We start from the raw sequence: 22,297 nt of genomic DNA, 5'->3' as shown, positions 1-22,297 counted from the left end.
AGCTGAGGGAAAGCTGAGAAAGGAATGTTTCCATGGCATATGCAATCCTCCACCACCCACTACTGTGGGTCCTGGATGTGAGGTAGAGAAAAGGACCAAATTATCTGAACTAGACATTCCCACCTACCCAGAGACATCTTCAAGGAGGGAACAGAAATTACCATAGACAATAAATCCTTAATTCTCCATCTCACTGAGCCAACATTTGCCAGCTTATCAGGGATACCTTTCATATGGAAATCCAGCAAATCACCTCCTGTGACAACTGTGCTCACTAAAAGGTTCAGCAGAGAAAAGGCAGACTGAACATCCCTGTCTCTGACTCTCTGCACAAACAAAGGGCCACACACTTGCAGAAGTCACATGCTTTCTGTTTTCCAAGAATATATAATCACACATCTTGATGGAAAAAACCAAAAAAGTAGAAAACAGTTCATTAAGTACAAACTTCCAAGTGTACAATTGTTCATATTCAGCATTGTGAATTGGGCATTATTTTTCCCAGCAGGAGTGCAGCATTTTGAGCAAATGTAAGTGTACCTAAGTTCTTATAGAGCATTCTAAAGCCTGGAGGTTTCACTTCAAAGTGCAACCATTGTAGATGAATGCCTTCAGTTGTGCTGTCCTGTTTACTTAGTAAATCCAAATTCCTATGGAGGGATAATACATTACAAATGAATTAATTTATTTAAGCACCCCAAGTTGATGAGCATGAGCTCTATATCTCACCCCACAGCTGTGTTTGCTTTAGATCTGGGGAGAGAAGTCCTCGTTGCTATCAGAGGGATACAAGAAATTCCAGGGGTAGCAGTGTGTTAGGCAATCGCTTTCCTTAAAACCTCGTCTGAAACTCAGGAAAATATGTGTAAGAGGCTTGTATAAAATACATTAGTTCCTCTTTTGCTTCCGAAGTATTGATGAGTAAGGGATTAAATTTGTCTATCAATTCTACTTAAGTACTTGGTATCCAAGAACACCTATCTTTAGAAATTACTCAACGAAGGAAATGGGCAATTCCCACTGGAAAAGCAGGGAAGGAAAGCAGCTCACATCAGTCTATGCTGGGTAAAGGAGTTGGTGATTCCTGGGCTGCAAAGGCAGTTTGAGATTTCTCTAGGCAGGTTTGACACCGATCCCACACTCTGGAGCCTCTCTGCTAGGAAGAGCTTCCATAAACCTCAGCCTTGACAACCCTCCCCAGTAGGGTGCAAACATGATTTGGGGATTTGAAACACTCAGCTGGGACAGACCCATAACAGAATCCCTTGTGTCTTGTTCACCTGCACTGAAGGGAAGAAGACATTACTGCTCTATGCCAATTTTTAGAGTCTGAGAATTTTGAATATCATTATAATTTTAATTCTTTCCAGCCAAATTTTGTTCCAACAGCAAGAAAACATCTAGGAAGGGAAAACAATTAATTTAAAGGTAGACATGTTTTCCTCATGTCCATAGTAACATGCAAGAGGAATTGCATGTACTATTATTTTACATGCTTTAATGCCATGATTATTACATTTAAAGCAGTGGGAATTGGTATCTTTTGTTTGGGTTTCTTTTTTCCCTGACTATCTGGTATCACTTCAATGCTGAGCAAAGGCTGTAAATCTATATCTGTAGAAAATACATTAATTATGTACTTCAAATATGATTTTAATTTTTAAAAAATAAATTAATAAATTTTGGCCCAGTGGTAGGGGTGCCTTTGCCTCCATCCTACAAGTCATTCCTGCAGGAACCTTGGCTTGGTCCCACTGCCTCACAAAACAAAGTCCAACAGGTCACTTAGGGTGGCATTAAGTGGCCCAAATGCAGGAGCCTTTTATAAGGAAGGACCAAGCCTGAATCCCCAGGGCTCAGGCTGTATTAAATTATTATTCTGTTGAAGTCAACTACTGAAGTAACTGGCAAGTTTACAACACTGATGTAATGTACCATGTTGCTAATAATATTATTATATCAATATTCAACAGAAATCTTGACAACTGAGGGGAAAATATGGATAAACACACACATTAAGCAATTTCAAAGGATGAAAATATGACTGTTTCAACCCAGTATTGACTTCTGAGTACATTTTTATTACCCTTTTTCCAAAGCAGTAATCACTTATTGTCAGTGTTTTACATTGCTTTTTTTTTTCATCCTTCTATGCAAACCACGTCTCTTTCTTAAAACAAGAGTTGTGAAGAAATCCTAATGTGAGAACTGTGACCAAAGTTAATCCTTGCTCCTTAAAAAGAATGGTTTATATTTATATTATGATAATGCTAAAGCTTTTACTGTGATATTAACATAGAAATGTTATTGCAGAATTAGTGATGCTTATATTCTTGTTAAAATAACAAACACTTGTTTTTCTTTTACAGGATATTGAAATTCCACTTAAACAAATGCGTGCGACGTAAACACAAAATAAAATATAAGAGGAATTCTTTCAAATCTTCTGTAAAAGAAAATATATAAAATTAAACTGCACAATTTTCATTTTTGCACACTCCTGAATACACGTGACACAAGTAAGCACAAACATGGATGAAAATAGTTCCAAAGGGGAAAGAACACATGCTCAGATATTATCTGGGAAAAAAATGCATTGAAATTCCTCTGTGATGAATAGACTTCTTTTTTTTTTCCTCTCCTCAGGGTGACCTCTACCTTCAGAATATGATGGTTTTATTATGATTAATAAATTTCATTTCCACAGAGGAAAGGAACAGTGTCAGCTTAAACTTAAAGCAAGTGGGTTTCTTTTTAAATGCTAATTTTTAAACACGCCCTTGCATGACACCAAATTTAGAAGCTTAGAAGGTTAGCAGAATAGATTCTGATTTCCAGGCTGAAAATAGGAAGGAGGATTTAAACTATATTGTCACACTGCAAATCAGTAAGCTGTTTCAGTCCCACACACACTGCTTCATTTACTCACTCTCATGCCAGCCTGCTTACTTCTCATTACAATTAGTGGCATTTAAACGCTTTGTGATAATTTACACTGTGAATTATCATTCTAGGTAAACAACTTGCTGAAATTTAGGATGTGCCAATGGTAAGGTTTGGAATAAATTAATAGTGGCTGTGATTCTCTGTGTGTTTTACAGGATGATAAAACAATGTATCCGAAGCAATACACACAAATTCTTGTTTCAGAACACAGATGATGAGCAATTTTGATGCACCACTAACTAGAACAAGGTATGCTCCTCTGTTTTCCACTGTATCTGGGACGAGCATTCAGGACATCATGGGAAAAAAATATGTTTGCTAGCATTTTGTTAACATACTGGCGCTGGATCCTAAATAGCTGGATTAACAACTTCCTGGGAAATAACTGAGGAAAGAACCCAGTGTAGCAGTGCTGATTCCTGTAAATACAGCCATAAACCATCCACCAATAGATGGCATGTTCTTTACTTATGCTATGCCTCAATCTCCTCAATCATTTTCAGCAGAGGGTTTAAAAATGCTAAAATACTATATAAAAAGCCAATTTGATGTTCACTGATCAATTTTTTTTAAAAAAGTAATTAAGAAAGGGAAATTGTGGGATTTATTGTATCAGGGAGTATCTCTCTAAGTTATCAGTAGTAGGTGTTGAAGTCTCCAAAAATTGGGGAATTCTGTGCCTCTCTAATTGTAATTGCCATTTCAGGATTTTAAAATCTTTAGTAGTATGGCTGTATTTCCATACACAGACAGTGGAGCTCCAGTAGTGGAGACATTTAGAAGCTCCAAAATAACATACACACTATAGGGCTTAATAACAGAATTAATAATGAAAAGTTCACCACATAAAATATGAACCAAGATAACACATTTTCCTCAAGTGATTTGAGAAGTATAGAAGGAGAATTTTAAATAATTTGATACACATATTTTACTTATCATTATCAACTTTGCCCCATTTTTTTAAGTCTACATATCACTGGAGAAACTACAGAAAATGATGAAGCTGCTTAAGAAGTATAAAGAGAGAAGTAAAAACCTGGTCACTGCTTCAGATCAATCTAACTCTGACCTCAGCCATATTACAATCAAAGCCTGTGCACCACTGGATAGCTCATCTTTCCATCTTTTCCCAAATATTATCCACACTTTACCTGCTTTGATTGCAATTGAACAATTAAGTCATAAAATTGCTTCTGGAAGGAATACAAGGAAAGCAAGGGTTACCTGGCCTTAATACCACATAAATACATGAACTATTCCAATAACTGACTTGGTGCTCTTCCTCTTGGCCACAAAACTATGATGATCCCAATCGAGATGGCACAAGCAGCACAGCTCACACAAGTCACACAGCACACTGCTGAGCAGTGGGTCAAACCTGCTGCACCCTAGCACTTTAACCTAAAATTCATCCCACTGCCATAGGATGGCCTCTGCTTGTGGTGTTCCAAGAACATGCAACCAAATAATTAACTTCATTTTAGATATTAACATCAAAGGACTCTGGGCATTTCAGTCACCTGAATCACCAACAGGTCTCTCTCTACCTCAGAAAGTAATGGACAAAGATGTCTCTGAAGTTTTTACTTAAGATCAAGGAAATTGAAATCTGCTCGTAAAAAGAGATTCCAGGCATTTTCCTCGATTGGAAAGGTTAAGAATGCTAAAATTCTCCTTGCCAAGTTTTGAATGCAAGCTATCAAACACTGAGCTCACTGTACAAGGGAGGACCACCCCATACTTTATTCATAGAATCTTCCTCTTCCATGACCTATAATGTGCTACAGATTTGTGATGTGGAGCAGAGAAAGAATCGGGAAGTGACAGGTAGCACAGCAAAGAGTGAAACTTCAAGGTGTACTGCAGGGCTGAACTCCTGTGTGCCTGCAGAGCCATAAGGGATTTCCTATCACTACAGTACTAACACATTCCCAGGTTCTCACAGAGATAAGAAACTTGACCAGGGTCTACCATGGGTACAGGGCAATAATGAAAGGTTTCCGTGAAAGGATGTTCATAAATATGTCATTGATGAAATATTAAAAGCACTGTTTACTTTTTCCTGCAAGTTGGAGAAAGGAGAGAATAGAGAAGCCCAAGCAGACTTTTCTGTAGAGATGTTTTTCCAATTCTTGGCTGTTTATTTATGTATGTCACATCTCAGTTTGGCCAGTTAATTTCCTTGCTAATTGACAGGCATATTTTGCAGAAGTTTCACTGATGCTCAGATATGGTTTTAATTTTGCTTCTGTTTGCTAGCCTGTATCTTTTAAAATTTGTGAGATGTTTGCAGCCAGCCAAAGCTGAGCTGCCACATTCTAAAACATTTAAATAAACAAGATTGGTACTAGTTCATTTGCAGAAACACAGAAAGGTAAAAAACAGCAGCACAGGTGACTTTGCCCTGAGCAGATGCTGAATAACTGCAAACTGGAGCAGTCCTAGGAACAGATCGCAGCTTAAAAACCCTCATTCAGTTTCAGTCTTGCTGTCTGGATTCACACCAGGGTGGGAATTGAAGCTGATGCCTAGTCAAAAATCTAACAGAATTATATGCACCAACTTTCTGTGTAGCTTCTGTCCAAGAAACTTAGATTTTATTTAAACTCCCTTAAAATAAGCCACTGGGGAATCTGAGGCTTGCCATCAGGTGACACCTAAGCCCAGTTCTATTCCAATGAAAAGAAAGAATTTCTTTGTTCTGTAAAGCATTTACTTATTACTATTGCTGCTATATTTAGGGGCAATAAAGCTTGAAGAAATTCTTGCCTAGTTCAATAATAAATATACTGGGTACTTTATTTATTAAATTTTAAAGCAGTTTTTGTGATCGATCATGTTCTGATGAATGTTCTTTCGTGATAAAGTTCTGCAACCATAACGCTGTTTTATGTTCATTTGCAATATGGTAATCTCAAGATATTAAAACTGAATCCTTGCTCATTTAATGGATTTGTATATAGGGATCCATACATGCACACACACAAACCATCTTTCATGTGCTCTATTTTTAGCCTACCAGAGAAAAAACAATGTAATTGCTTCATTAAAAAACCAGCAGAGGAGATGCACACGTGCCTATATGCACTTGTTGAGGACAAACACAGATTATTCACTATTTCTGTTATCAAAGGAGCTTCACATTGCAAATCCTCCATTTACAAATCACAGGACCTCAGCTTTCCTTAATCTTGTCATGTTGTCACATTTGAGCAGCCATGCGAACTGACCCAGAACCGCGAGCACCGCGCAGGCAAGCTGTCATACAGATAATGACAGCCACGCCAGCCAGGGCTGCCCTGCTCCCACTGGGTGACAAAAAGGAATTAATCAAACCTCACGAAAGGACAACACAGGATAATCAAAGTGTTTACTGATTTTTATCAACTGGTCCAAGAGCTGAACATCTTCAGCACGCAACTACCCAGAGCAGTAAAAGCTGTAACAAATGGAATTCCATATAAGCAACTATTTATAGCAGCAGTAAATGCAAGTTTAAACTGCCAACATAAAGGACACTTGAATTTATAGAAGAAGTTTAATTTTGTGCATTAGTGCAACATTTCCTAGTCTTTCCAGAGCGAAAGCTTCAGTATCTGCTATTTTTCACAGGGAACGGCAGTACAGCCTTAAATAAATACTAGCACAAAGACCATACAGATGCTCCTTCATCTTCATTTTTTATTTGATTAGCAGAAGAGCACAGCATCATAATAAAAGCATCTCATAGAAAATGGTTATTTTCCAAACTGCTTCATGAAATGAAGTCAAACCCATTGGCAGCAGTAGTAAAAGGGAAGAACCTCTCTTAACTGAGCATATGTCTTCACAGAGCAATTCTAACAGGCTGAAGGAAACACCTCTGAAGCTGCATTCTTCCAAAGAGTTTGGATTGGACTCTCAAATTCCTTTGTAAGAGTCTGATCTGAGTAGTATCTCCTACCAGACACATGAGCAGGTCAATGACATGTATACAAGATTGTCTGGCAAAATTTTGACTGGCTGCACTTATTTACAGACCTACCCTGGCACAGGTAAGTTTGCCACAACAGGCACTGCAGCCATTCTAGAGCCCTCCATAAAATATTAATTTGTTTTACATAAGTATCTCCATATTTGCTATTGTTCAATGAATTAAATTTGTGGCAATGTTAATGCTGACAGGTTAATGATAGTATACAGGGAAATTGCAATGACTGCAGCAATTGTATTTGTTACAAATGACCAATATTCTCTTCAAATATTTCAATAGCACAACCCCCACGGTTTGCTTATTGAAGCTGCTTGCTTTTATTCAACATCTTTCCTGGAGTTATGAAGTTAAACCTTTCAAAATGTTTAATCTATTTTGGAGACTGTATCTTTCTCCAAATGGAGGTCAATAACTTAATTTAAGACTGTCAACTTCTAAAGCTTTATAAAGCATTTATTTCACTCGCATGCAGACATACACATGCACACACACAGAATCCTTCCTCCTGGGACTGATTCTGTCCAAAAATGTAAATAAATACAGTCACAATTGGACAGATGTTATATCCACTTCCACCATACTTCATTCCAAATTTAGCTTTATGTATACCCTTGCCTTTCTCTCTGTTATTTCAAAATCATAAACTGCAAATACACTTGGGAGAAAAATAATAGCAAGCATGCATCAGCAGTGCATTTCTTTTGCTTCTACATTAAGGCTGAATAACAGTTAAAAACTGGAAGAAGAGAAAGAGAGATAATGTAAAATAATAATCCTGTCCCATTTTTACACAAAAAATATAAAATGTCATTTGCAGGTACATCTGAGAATGCATTTGCAAAAGGCACTAAAAATGTTTTGTCTTTATGAACTATGAATTTTGATGTTACAAAACATAAAAGAGAAAAAAGTAGATTGAGCACTGATTTGAAAAATTCACTAAGAATGCTAAGGCTGCAAAATGAACAATGTTCTGCAGTCAACACGTAAATAAACCGTAGGTTTATTCTGGGTCTCATTCTGATTTATCCAGAGACTGACAGGACAGATGCCCATTGCCTCCATCAGACAAGAACCTCAGGATTAATTGTCCCCTACTGTCAGGAGTTTGCTAGAGGAAGGTCCTCAGAGATCCTTGTTAAAATTCCATCATCAAACCAACAGGCGCTTTCTGATAGTTTCCCTGTCTCTGTTCTAGTTCAGATCTGTTTGCAAACCCTTTAATCACGTCTGCCAGAGAAGATCTATCCCAGAAGTGCACAACTTCTCTTCTGAACAGTAATTATTTTTAGCCTTAGAATGCACTGGATGCAATCAAGAGTGAAATGCTTTTAAATTTCCCATGGAAGGATCCCTCTGTCAGATATCTGAGGAGGTTTCCCTTCTGTAATGTGCATTCAAGAACAGTCAGAGATACACAGATAGAAATGTGCTTATGGACACAAATCGCTCATTAACACATTCATCTACTCAAGACTGCTTTATTCCCAAATAAAAAAAGATAACATGTGGCTGAGGGCTAAGTATCCTCTGGCAGGAATGATGAAGGATTGAGAAGAAAAGAGTGAATATTACCAGCAGAACCACCCAAGACCTCCCATTTCCAATTGATGATCAAGTTCCAAGCAAAGTTTACCTGTTATATGTTACTATTTGTAATCCACAAACACACACATCCTTTACAGGGAGGCAGTACAAACATACATATACTCACATTTCAAACATTGAGCATGCTTATAAATATCTTCACTTGATATCAACTTTACAAACACAGTAGAACTACTGTCATTGAGCTTAGGAGCACTAAAAAAGCACTATAAAATCATACTGCAGGTGTTTTGCATGCATCTGAAAATCCACAGGAAGGTTAGTTTTGGTTCTCAAAGTATCTCTCTGTTTGTTCCTTGTATTAAAACATAAAACATCAGATAATAAAATAGTTGGAAATCAACTTACAAATCCAAAAGACCAACTTCAACTTTAGCAATTTGACTCAGGAATACTGGCCAGAGAATTACTTTTTTATGAAGCCAAAAGTAATTTAAATTCTATTACTGAAACTTAGGTATATAAGAAACAGCAGGCTCAGGTTTTCATCAGCTTTTTCCTTCATATTTAGTGCACAAAAAGGCACCTACAGTCACCTGTGATGGATGTGTTTATCATATACTCAAAACCATGCCTAGCAAAAATACCTTATTGTTGAATCAATTCAACATAGGTAATCAACTGGTAAACTGAAAAGTTTTAATAAATACATACAGAGATCCATTTCCTTTTGTGTAAAGTTCACTGAATGCACTGATAAATGAAATTTATATTTTAAATGAATAATATATTTTGATTGGAATTCTAAAGAAGTGATATATGGAATATCTGTAATAAAGTATTGGGCACTTAAATTGTGCCTGAATTGAGAGAGAAAAATTTCTTTACTTGAACAAGAATTATGGCTTAGAATGATTCACTTTGCAAAACTGGACACACAGACCCCACGTCTAACTCAAGAATTCCAAGTTTAAAAATTGCTAAAATAAATATATTTATTCTTAGTGAAGCAGCCTCCCTACTACAGCTCACTCCAATGAAGAGCTGAGCAGGAAGCTCAAATGAAATAACCAAAGCCAAAATCCAAGTTGAGCGATATGAAGAATGTGACAAATGTTGGCTTTTCAGAATGTATTTACTTCATAATTTATAGGACTCAGAAAAATCTATGTTAAATCATGTTTTACTGCAGAACTTTTCAGATTACCACCAACGATGCTACAAGCTGCATAGAGACAATTTTAGCATATTTTGGTTTAGCTATGATCATCTCTTCCTTAAATAAATGTTCTCTATTTTTTTCTATGTAGGTCATCATGGCATAAACAGAAATCTCATCACCTTTCATTTATTTCTGCTATTATAACACTCTATCAGCAAACACTTCTTAATACCAACATTTGATTTCACACTATATACCCTCTCATCTTTCAATATGAGAAGCTTCTATGAACTTTGATTTTGCACAACATTATTGGCAGAATAAGTCCCAGCACTGTTACTATTTATTTTTGCCTTTTGATCTCTTATGTAGTAACATAACACCATCCTTACCTGCATTAAGACTAAGCTTGTTCAAACTCTATTGCTTAAAAGACAGAAAACCTCTAGACATATTCAATATCTTTATAAAATATAAATAAACCTTTTAAAAACATTGTTCATTCTTCTGTACCCATGGCTTACAACATGACAGTATATGGAGACTTTTTACTTACTAGAGAGCGATCCTCTGAAGGCACAGACCCTCTCTCCCACTATCTCATCCATAGGATAGACTTTGTGAGTGCTTTAGGGTCTGCAATATCCTCGTGGGCACCATTTGCCCCCAACGAGTTGAAAAGAAAATTGTTACATCTATAGCACTTACAATGTCCTACACACATCTAAGCCTTGGCTCTTCTCATCAGTTCTGCTCGGTTTGACTTTTGAAAGTCACAGTCCTGAAGCTTTCATCAGAAGGTTTAACATATCCTTACACACTAGGCCATACCATACTTAAACTGGAAACAAAACACCAAAGTCAGCAAAATAACCTGATGGCTTTTATATGGCAGAACCTAGAGGCTGAAGCTATAAATTCATTAAACTATTCCAAAGACTTATACGACGGACTTTCCTATGCTTTGTCTTACGATTAAATGCAGCATGTGAAAAAGGATATTGAGACCTGGATGGATGCATCAAGAAGTATCAATGATTGTTACCTGCAGAGGTGTTACAAGAAATTTCATCTGCTGCAACGAAGACGAATTGATTTCTGCAAGAGAAGATAAAATTCACAATACTGCTTGCTGACTGGGAAATGTGCTAGCTGCCAATTGACTTGATGTTTACAGATGGGGTAGGGGAAGGGTGCTTAATTTTAATGAATGTAGCAAGAAAAAGTGTTGAGTACTATAGAGTTTATAAGGATCATGAGGTAGACATGCTGGGATCTTTTAAATGAAATAATGGTGACATTTGGATATGGACTATGTACAAACTCTTGCATTGGAAGCTTCATGTTTAGTGTTACAGATATGTCAATATATTTATGAAGTCTAATAAAAATAAAACAATATATTGATATAGCTATTAAAGGGCACTACTGCAAAATATGTAAAAAGCGCTTTTGAAAAAAAATTAAATTGCCATTTACTTTGTGCATCTGAAAGGAGGATATTAAAATTAAAATATTTTACTTTTTCTATGTCTAATATGACTGCAATCAGAAAATTAATTTTCTGCTATTTATTAAAAAAATGACACAGTATATTCTCATATACTGTCATCCAAATAAATAGAAAAGTCTTTTGCAGAATCTTAGGAGAATAAGCTAGAGGTATGAGTAATCTAATATAAACCTTCTCTTGCAAAATTCTTTTTTAAGCCAGGTGACACAAAAAGAGAAACCCTAAATGCACTAATATTTCAAAATGCAGAAAACTTCATTACGGCACAAATCCTGATTTGTCCTTTGTGAAATCTAGGCAATCAGGACTCGGGTTAGTGGAAACCACGTTTAAGGATTAGCATCAAATGATTCCTTTATGTGCATATCCACAGCTTCCCCGGGGTGCTCTGGCGTTGTGCAGGGTTAACGAGCCCGGGTGCAGAGCTAAGGCTTGGCTGTGGTTTCCTCCCAGCTGCACACAGCCCCTGCCCTGCCAGGCTCAGCAAAGCCTGACTCTGAGCTTTGCACAGCCTTCGTGCTCCTCACAGCCAGCAGCCAAGGGATGCAGCCCAGGACTGCCTGGAAAAACAGCTCTGCCAGCACTGAGGATCCTCCTGAAAACCATGCAGGAGCAAACGTCCCTCAGGGGCGATAAAACCTCCAGTTAAGCCTTAAGGGAACAAAATCTCTTTCTATTACTTCACCTCCAGTGTATCAAGAGATTTGAAATTCTCATTTAGAAATCCGTGAACCTTGTTACTTAGAGGTTCACAATCTGGGGGCGGGGGAATAAATCCAAAACAAAACAAGGAATGTGCAGTCTGGACTGCAGGGACAGGATTGCATAGGTTCAAAAGTAGATCATTGCCTCTGCCCCAGCAGAAATGCTGACACTGTCAGCATGAACCTAGTGATCAAATTGAACATTCTTGCATTTTCAACTTTTCATTAAGTTCAATTGGTAGTTTTGCTCTTTATTTTGTCATCTGCAACAGTTTCATGAGCTAATGAGATTTACCTAACAGGCAATGCTAAAGATATGAACTTAAAAAAACTAAAGGAGGATAAATTTTACATTAAAATACACAGCTACCCTGTATTTCATAGGTAGTATAATTTGTCACTGTATTTACTGCTACCACCTCTGTGACAATAATAGGCAGGAAAAGTTAGATGCTTGCTTAAAAGTGACTGAGCCAGTAGCAATGCAGAATTACCAGCTACTGCTTTACAGAAAATCACCCTGACTCATTTCTATGAAGTTGTTAAATTGTCCTCTCATCTAAATGAAAAGATCACTTTTCCTTAAAAGCTGCCTCTAAGGCGGTTACTGAGAAGCTCCTTTTGTTCATCTCTGCTCAGAACAGTGGAACATTCAGCCTCAGATTCTCTATCTTCAGATGTTAAAATACAGAATTACCTGCAAGGGCAATATGCTGTGTTAGTACCTCCAGAGAGACCCCAGTACACTAACTTCAATTTGTTCTTTGGAATGACAAGTATTATTGAAACTGTTCTGAAATCTTACTCTTTTTTTAACCAAGTCTTTACTAATTACTGGGAAAAAACTAATTTAAAAAGAACATGAACCCAAACTGATACCTATTTAAAAAAAAAAACAAACAACTACTATAAACATCTCTTGTTATACTGCTTCATAGGAAGACACTATTTTGCTTTTGTAAAAGTAATTTCACAACTCCACACATAACTTAAAAGTAGGAAGTTACATATTGGTCAGCATAGCAACTGTGAGAATGAAAAGGCTACAGGCTGGAGTCCAATAAGCCAGTTCAATATTTTATAACTAATTAGGAGTTATTTGCAGCAATTACTGGAAATTCTTAAGCACTTTGATGGCTTTAATGCTCTTATAGTGGCAGGATTTATTTAGCTAAATTCCATACTGTTGCTTACATAGACCTAGAGGGGAAACTGCTCATCAGAGGCATCGCAGCTCTCACAGCTGATGGCTAAAGAAGGTTTTCATGTGGACAGCCCCAGAGCCTGCAAAAGGAGTCCCTTGGAGTGAAGCTGGCTCTGGGGTGCACCAATCCCTCCTGCCCTGAAGCAGGTGGAGAGCAGAGGTGGCAGGGACAGCTCACCTTGCCCAGTCCTCTGCAAGTGTGGAGTGTTCCCTTTAAAGGGAAATTCTCTGCACTAACTCTACTGAGCATACAAGGCTTGAAAATCTCACAAGGAAGGTGTGATGAAAATTCATGATGCGTTTTAGGTTGGTTTAGTGTTCCTCATCACTGCTACACTTTTAATGATTCAAAAAGGTACAGGAATTGTAAGCGGACCCAACTTTATTATACAATAAGCCCTGCTCAATTAAGATACAGAATCACTTCCATAATTTAATTTGTGTATTAACAGTGAAAGTATAGAACCAAATTTTCACTGTTCACTGGTTAATAATTCAGATGTAAAAGAACAGAGATTTAAACAAAATAAACTTTTTTTTTAATAAAATTTTAAAAGCTGTTACCGGCTGTGAGATGGAAAAAAAAAAAGAACAAACCAAAACAAAAACCTGAAAAGATAACGTGACAAATACATTGATCTGAATGTACAGCTGGATATATTCAACCTGCCAGATCTTCACACCCTGGGCTAAGTGCAGTCCTTTTAAGTGCAGGAGTGGCACCCTTTGGCAGTCTGAGCTCTCTGATGTCTCCCAGACAGTGTGGGTCAGGAAAATGTGCTGCTGGGTCTCCAAATGGCTGGATTCCATCTGAGCAGATACTTCCCAAGGGCAAACACTCTGCATACTACTGCTTCTCTCAAGCCTACAAATCCATTTTTATCTCTTCTAGCAAATTGAAAACTAACTCGTTTTTTACCAGTATGGTAATAAAGATGGCTTGAAATTAAAAAAAAAATAAATGTTTAAACATTTGATATATATCCTGAATTCAAACAAGAACAGAAGGGGAGGACAACAGAAGTACTATTAAATGATTTAGATGTGCTTTCTTCCTTTGGGGTAATTATTGAGCCTGCATCACACTATCTTCAAAGGTTTGAATGTGTTGTAATTTCCTCTGCTCCATTCCCTTTAGTCCCTTTGGCAGTAACAAATGTGTGCCTCTAAGGCCCCACATCTGACAGAAACCTCTCTCTTTTGGCACCTGCTCTTTCTATCCAGCAGACCTTTTGCATATCCAAGACATTACATGCTTGCTTTCTCTCTTCTTGAAACCATTTGGTGAAAACATGCCATACTATAGAATAGAGATTTTATATATGCTGAGGGGTTTATGTTCTTTAATCACTGGAGCCTGAGCCTTGTCCTTGCTATGGATGTCTAATATACAAAGTGCTTCTGTGAAGAAATAGCTGACCTGTAAGTGATCTGCCCACTTTACTACTGGAAAATTCAGAACCCAGAAGATAAGAAGAGATTCAGAAAATGGGTTTCAGATGCTCTTTTTTTTAATGACTTGGGGGATGTAACTACGATGAAACAATTCCAACCTAAGTTCAGAATAAACTGCTACCCTGAGTGCTCCCTCTAAAAGTTTCCATGAAGCCATCCCACCCTGGGAAAGGACGAGCTCCTCTGTGTCTGCACTAGTCCCCACTCCCCAAAAAGCACCAGCATCTCACCACCTTTCTCTCCTGCTGCTCCTCAGGTGTACAGAGCTCCCAGGCGTCTGGGGATTTATAAACTTAGGTCATTATGGGTGGAAAAGCCATCAGGGCACGTGGGGCCAGTGAGAGTTCTGTGCGTCCTCTCCTCTCCCTAAAATGCTGTGTGGCACCCAGACTTCTCACCAGTTTCATACAGCACATGACTGACAACAAAATTTTGGCACACATCTAATTTCACCCACGACTCCCAGAAGTTTCCAATCCCTCCTCCCCAGCAGAAAAGCTTCCTTAAAACAGAAGCCATACTAGAGGAAAAAGGGGATTTTAAGAAATTAGTTGCACTGGCTCTAGGAAATTTGAAATGTAAAATAAATAAAAGTCCACTAACGTACAGTGATTATGCTTTGTCGATCTGAATTCCTGGGCTTTGCTGACAAACTTCACAAAACTAGGCAGAAATAATTTTGATTAACACAGGGGTTCAGACCCCTACCCAAAAATACAGCAACTGCTGAAAACGGTGCAGAGCCTCAGAAGATCAAAAATTAGGATGAAGGAAAACACAATATTGAACAGAAGTTACAGTGGGAAGATTTAAACTACATTTAATCAGTTGACTTTTTCTGGTAGGACTGCCATGGGACTGACAAACAAAGCCAGTATTTAGAACTCAGGGATCAGAATCTCAGCTGGTAAATTTGATGCAGCTTAACCAAAAGCACTGCATTTCCTTCCTGGAGCTGCTCCAAACTCTATTCCCCAAGGATCCAGTGCTAACTATCGCATGCAGCAAGGATTTTTCCCAGCAGAGTTATATGTGGTACCTCTGTATATTTCTCCATTATATTATTAAAGCTATTACATACTTCCTTCATGCTCTAAATGTTAAGACTTTGCTGCTCTTTTGAGGACTCTGATGTTGAGGGCTTTTTCACTATGAATTTTAATATAGCTGACTGCTGGCTCCTTGAATGGTTTCTGCAATACTCAAGGATGGACAAAGTTTCCCTTTATAATCATTTTATTAAGTCCTTCCTAACTGTCTCCTGCTGGTGTCCTAAATTTAAATATCAAGGCTATCAAAGAATTTAAACTTTTTAATATTAGCATAATAACTATAATTAGAAGGTTGATTTTGCTATTATCATGCTTTATATTCCCATTAATGTAAGATCAAAGTACATTACCATACCCATAGCATTTGAATCACAACACAAAGACAACGAAACAACTTCACATCCATACCTATATATTAAATGAAATAAGAATAAAACTATAAATAATTCATGCGGTATCAAGCTTCAACAACACTGACAGTAACTTCTTTGACCTGATGTGCATTAGGAAGCTAATTAGACTAATTTCTTCAATGTCAGGTTCTTTTTCTCTGCAGAATTTCTTGTTCAACCTAACCAACAATGATGCCAAGACAGAGAGGAAGATGTAGGTATTTGGCTTTCACTGAGGTCCTCTGTTTTTCTCATCACAAGACAGTGCTCTCCTAAATCCATCATTCCACACCATTTCTTTCCTGAAATTTTGAGACAAGCCCTGGAAGCAGATAGAGGAAAACCCTGACTCAAAAGAAAAAAATGTGGCTATTTCTGTAACTACTGCTGCAGACAAAACACCAGAGCCCATCTGCATTGCCCAGCCCGTCCATCTGCCCGGGCTCAGCTGCCACTGCAGAAGGTGCTGTGTCCCTCTCAGCTCCCTCCTATGCCCCAGGGTGGCTGAAATGGCACCACAGCCCTGATTCCAGGCAGCTCAAGCCAGCCCTTCACTCCCCTGCCACGTTCATCACCTCTGCATTGCTCCCATCTGTGTCCTCTTTGTGCTCAGTACAGGACATTTCAGTGTGCTTTAGCCAATGGCAGGATGTCTCCACCAAAATTCAGTGTGCCAAAGTCAGCAGGAGAGAGAGAAAAGAAACAAAATCTCTCATTAAGTTTTACCCTGCTATCAATCACACAATTTCTTGACCAGAAATAATTTGTTTGAATACCAAAAAGTAATTTTACAATTGTGAAAAACATGCCTTCAAGAAAAGAAAAAAAAAAAGAACAACCCCCAGCTCGTCTGGACACCAATGTGTGCATCTCCAAACCCAGTGATATGCCTGCATGATTTCATTTATTCAGAGAGAAAAAAAACAACCAACAGATCAACCCAAAAACCTAAAGGGATTAAAAAAAACCTAAAGGGAAAAATGGTCAACAGAAGGTGCTTTCTCATAATTTGTATTCTTAGCTCAGGCTTTCCCCAGCAGATGGGCAGGCATCTTTTTTAGCCTTGATATTGAACTAGCTAAACAACCCACTCAAATCCTAGAAGAGAGAGACTCCTTTCAGCACAGTCCAATGCTGATGCTGTAAAGCAGATTGGAGAAATGTCCACTCTGTACACAAGGTGGATACAATAATTCTGCCATGGCAGTTCCTTGGACACAAACTCCCCTTCTGTCTCCTTCCATTCCCTCTCAAAGTCAGTATAAAATTTTTAGCAAATAGATGCAACCTTCCAACTTAGCACTCTTGTTGAAAAAAAATTTAAAAAAAGCTTATTTTAAACATATTGCCAGAATGTGGACAATATCTTACATCACAACCAGTAGGAAAATCTGTAGGTCCTTCTTTCACCTTTTGTATTTTTGATCTACAAATTTTATTTCCTGATTTTTATTTTTTTATTTAAATCAGAGCTATACAAATAGACTTGGCTCTAACTCATATTACCTGCTGCATCAGTGGAATTTTTTGATGTACGATTATTCAATATATTACACCTAGCATGAAACTATTTGTTATTAATAATGTAATATACAGAATCTAAGGATGAATATTTATGTGCAAGAGGGACATGTGATTTTTAAGTAGACCTGGACATTTTAAAGTTAAACCTAATAGGTGAAATTCTAAATACTACACAAATCCATAGCAGAATGCCACATCTGCTCTAAAATTATTGCCCTTTTAGTGTGATTAACACAGTCTGTGCACTTCAATTAAATACTTGAGGAAGTAGTGCAGTAATTTTATTTCAGAAGTGCTCCACATCAGCAACATAAACCAATGTCATTATGATCCAGAACTACTAAATTAAGGCTATATTTGAAGTCTTAATATTTATATCTGAAAATTTTGTTTGTTACTATATTTTGGACATATTGTTTGTTCTCTTTAGGACAAAGAACATTTTGAAGTCAGCCTTGTGTAAAGGATTGGTATTTTATTCAATAAAATACTTAAAAATATCAATTTATTTAATTGGGGGGTTTGTTCTTTATGTATATCATGGCATCCTTAAAATAATGCCTCAAAAACATACTTTTTATTTGTTTCTGATTTCATAGCAATTATTACAGCTTACCAGTAACCACCATTTTCTCCACTATAAAGTTTCCTAACATGCAGAGATATAATTATAAACTTCAGCAATTATGAATAACAAGAATTCTTTCCCTTTACATTTTATTAACTTTGGAATGACATTACAAATTAGTTAACAGCATAATTTTTTTCATATTTTAACTAAAATACCATATGTATGGAAACCTTGCCATGATTATTTAAGAATTTTTTTCAGAAAAAACAAAACAAGCTTTAGAAACTGGTACATGTTTGGTTTAAACAAAGTCTTTACTTTTTCTATTTTTTTTAATTTATTGCATGCATATTAAACAGCCTGTAGCAATTTTCACAAAAAATGTCTTTAGGATACATGGATAAACATTCTATTCCCACTCCTGCAGTATTCTTACAATCTGGTGTTTGCCTCAGGTAGATTCCTAGAGTATCAGAAGCTTGACAAGCCCAAAGGAATATGAAAAAAAAAAATCTACTTAAATACCTAATCAAATGCTTTAATATCCTCAGAGGTGCGAAACACTACAGTAAAAACATGCAAGGATGTAAATTGCCTCTTTCTTGATTAATTCCATCAACATTGTTATTTAAAGTTTGTTCTTCTAATACTTCGTCACCTTGCCAGAGCACACTGCAAATTACACTAATCCATACAGACTATATCCATGTCATCCCAGTTTTATTAATCACATTCCATTCCTTTATCTTCTGCCTGCCTCCTGCACAATGCTCTTAATTCCTGCTTGGTTTTAAAGCACTCAGGTTGACAACACTTAGAGCACGTCCTAATCTGCCTCTCTGTGGCCCCTCAAGCCAAGGATCTGAGAGCTGGAAAGTGTGTAATTAGCCACTGCCATGTCCAAAGGAACTCTTATGGTCTATCATGTCACAGGCACTGACCCAGTGCCCTGGAACAGTTTTGCTCTGCTGGATCAGGAATCAATGTTTCAGTAACTCCCCAACTTCGTGTTTATCCAGTCTGCTGAACACAACGCTGAAAAATTTTGAGGTCGTGCTTTCTTCCAATAGCCTCTAAGAGCAAAGAAGTTTTTATGTCCTAATAATGAGATAATTCCTACTTTAAAAATGTTAACCAGTCCTTTCCCACCCTCCTTTTAGAGAAATGTATGAAAATTCATCAAATTAATATATTCATAATCACAGTTATTTACTATGAGCTTTTAGATCAGAATAAGGAACTCCCAAGTTAAAAGTTATGCTACATCAGCAGACATAGGCTGGATGAATTAAACAAAACCAAGAGAGGATACTGAAGCTGAGATGTAAATGTCAGGATAGGTTCACTGATTTTATTACTTTTTTTTTGGAACATGATGAGCATTTAACAGCTCTCCCTATATCCAAGAAGAAATTGGCAGCCAAAGTACTGAGCACCCTAAGCTTTGAGCACATCAGGAAGGCAGGTGTGGAAATCTGGGCTTTAGTCTACCTCTACCTTCTCTCCCAATTTTTTCTTCATGATTCCCTGTATGGATGTCAAAACAGATTTCACAGTAATAGCCAAGCCTTTCCTCATCTAGGGTATTCCTAAAATATCCCTTGATACCGCAATGAATGAGAATGGAGATTAAAGGTAAGAGAAGTAGAAGCAGGGTATGAATGAAACCAGCTCTGGCACGACAGAAGTTTAGTGATCGGTGTTTCCCATCATTCTGGGCAGTAGCACTAAGTTTTCACTACCATATCCCCTTAGTTTTGAACTGGTGGAGGAGTTTTAGCAGTTCCCTGGACGTTACATGAATAGTCAAACTACACACAGGTGAATCAAGGCTTCACAGCACCAGTAAACAGGTTAATTCCCCCCAGCAGAGGAACGTACTGAAACATCAAAGCAGCTTCCTAGCACTGCTAGAGGATTATGGTTCTACAAAAAGGAATTGTTTGCAATGTTTTCCTACGTTAATGTAACTCACTGAGTCTCCCCCAAAATGTCATATCTGCAATATTTTAAAACGAACCATGCTTCAATTACTGGGAAGTACTCTATGCAACATATTTTCATTTCAGGAAATTCCTGTCAAAATGTACTCCATTAAAGTCCCTGCTCATGGAATTTCGAAAACTTTGATTTTTTTTTTTTCTATAACATTTTCTTTATGCATATTCATCCACTTTTACTTTCTAACTCTTCACTAAAAGGTACAGTTATACTGTGAGTCATATATTCCAGTCATCTCCAAAACTCTGAATGAACTGGATTGAAAATGGATTATGAAATATTAACATGGTGCCAGTGATCCTCTAGTTTGCCAGAGATCACACAGGCATGAAGTTCTAACGGGTAGATGACCAAACCCACTACCTCCCTGTAACAGTCAAGGCAATAATCTGACTTTATTTGCAGTAACAGGGAATAAAGAAGCTTTAGCTACCATCCAGGATTGTCCAGGAGAAAAACCAAACAACTAGACCAGTAAAGCATCACCACATCAAACCTAAACATTTGCAGAAGTGTTAAAAATACTGTCTGTTGCTGTTAGAAAAGCTAAACACAACCTCTGCACCTGGTCAAGGTGCTAACTGAAATTTTTCATTGTCAAAATTTGAGCAGCCTACAAAATGAGCTGCACAATTCCTCCTTATGGATCATCCACCCAACCTTCCCATTTAAAATTCCACTGGCATGGCAAAACACACAAATGGTTGAAGGTTCCAGCTGGAAGTTGAAAAGTTACCACTGTATTCTAATTTTTTTCCTCTCCCAACCTGATTCCTTTAGAAACTAAAACTGTGTAGAAAAGCTTTTTCTCCTAAATCTCAGAAAGTACAATCATGAAATGAATGAGGTACTAGATTTTAGAATATTTATGCTTCTATAAAATTATTTAATGGAAAATTAAATTCTGTCTCAAGATGCTATTATATTTTATATGCAATCAAACCCTTAATTTTTAGTATATCTCTCTAGTAATCTTCAATAAGGAAAAATAATTTGAATAAAAATATAGTGGTTTTCATTGTTTAATCATAAAATAGAAGATTACATAGTCCACAATATAATAAACCCCCCCTCAGCTGTTGAATCTCACATTTTATATTTTGTGTTTTTTTACTCTTCATTCTAAATTTTCATTCTTTAATGAGCATGTTTACTATTAAATCAAATCTGTACCTATTCTATTTTAGGATAACCTGAACACAAAAATCAAGTATTACCCTCAACTACTTGTCCAAAGGGAACTGAAAAATATATGAAACTATTTCTGTAGACATTACTGCTTTGAAAAAACTGAATGCTCCACATAGACGTGTCAAAAATGTAAACTACTAGAATATCAGGATTTTATCTGGAGTAAGATTTCAGATCTGGAAGATATATAATTTCCATATGACAAAACCTTCTCTCTCAAATTTCATAAAACCCTAGTATAACCACAGAACATGTAACACAAATTGATAGTGGGAGGAAAAAAACCAAAACATATTTTTTACTGCGAAGTGTTATGTGCAAACTATTTTGGAATATGCCTTATTATTGAAAAAAAAAAGAAAAAAAAAAAGAGGAAAAAATAAAAAGTCAGCTTCCAGTGATGAGAGATTTAATCCAGACAACAAAGAGGTCAGTGGGAATGTCCCCATAGCTTGGAGTGAGTTTAAATTTGGCACTGTGTTATGGCAGGGGATGGTGCTCAGAGCAGCAGCCCGCTGCCGGGGGGTGTGGGATGGATGGGAACGTGTGTGTATATATGGATACAGCACATCCATGTATAAACACACCTGGGCCTGCACGGGGACAGCAAGCAGCACAGGGGGGTGACTCTGCCTCTCAGACAGGGCTGCCTTCCTCCTGCCAGGGCTCTGCTCACTGCACTCCCAGGCACACTTGCACAAATATTGCTGACAACGTTAATATGCGCGGAAGGAACGCTTTTCTTACTCCGATCGAAGATGCAATAATCAAATCATAAAACACAAAACCAATAGCCAATCAACGTGAATAAGTCTGCCCATAGGCTTAATTCAAGCAAGCCATTCACTGAGCTATGTGATGGATCTGTCAAATCCAGTACAGCATTACAGACATACCAGCAACACCAAGTGAACATGCAATGACAAAATGACAATACGCCCCACTGCCATGCTCCGACTCCTTCTACCTCAGGAATACAAAGCTGCATGTCCTTGCTAGTGTCTCTTTCTTCAGACTTGGACAGAAATCTAACAACTATTTTTTATTTATTTATTTTT

At 37.3% G+C, this 22,297-nt stretch overlaps 1 protein-coding gene across 30 annotated transcripts in view; it reads right to left on the bottom strand.

The window, feature by feature from the left end:
* Positions 1–22,297, bottom strand: part of RBFOX1 (RNA binding fox-1 homolog 1) — a 773,250-nt gene that overhangs the window by 4,239 nt on the left and 746,714 nt on the right. For 11 of the 30 annotated variants that reach the window (XM_088064270.1, XM_088064261.1, XM_088064266.1 and 8 more), the window contains one exon: positions 10,678–10,730. The exons of the other annotated variants lie outside the window; for them this stretch is intronic. In XM_088064270.1, the coding sequence (XP_087920396.1) occupies positions 10,678–10,730 (53 nt within the window). The remainder of the gene's footprint in view (positions 1–10,677; positions 10,731–22,297) is intronic. 30 annotated transcript variants of the gene reach the window in all.

This window comes from Pseudopodoces humilis, chromosome 18, assembly GCF_049639895.1.
Source record: "Pseudopodoces humilis isolate 2021_Gansu_Grassland_sample_001 chromosome 18, ASM4963989v1, whole genome shotgun sequence".
NCBI classification, from domain to species: Eukaryota; Metazoa; Chordata; class Aves; order Passeriformes; family Paridae; genus Pseudopodoces; species Pseudopodoces humilis.
This window is presented reverse-complemented; position numbering and strand designations above follow the sequence as displayed.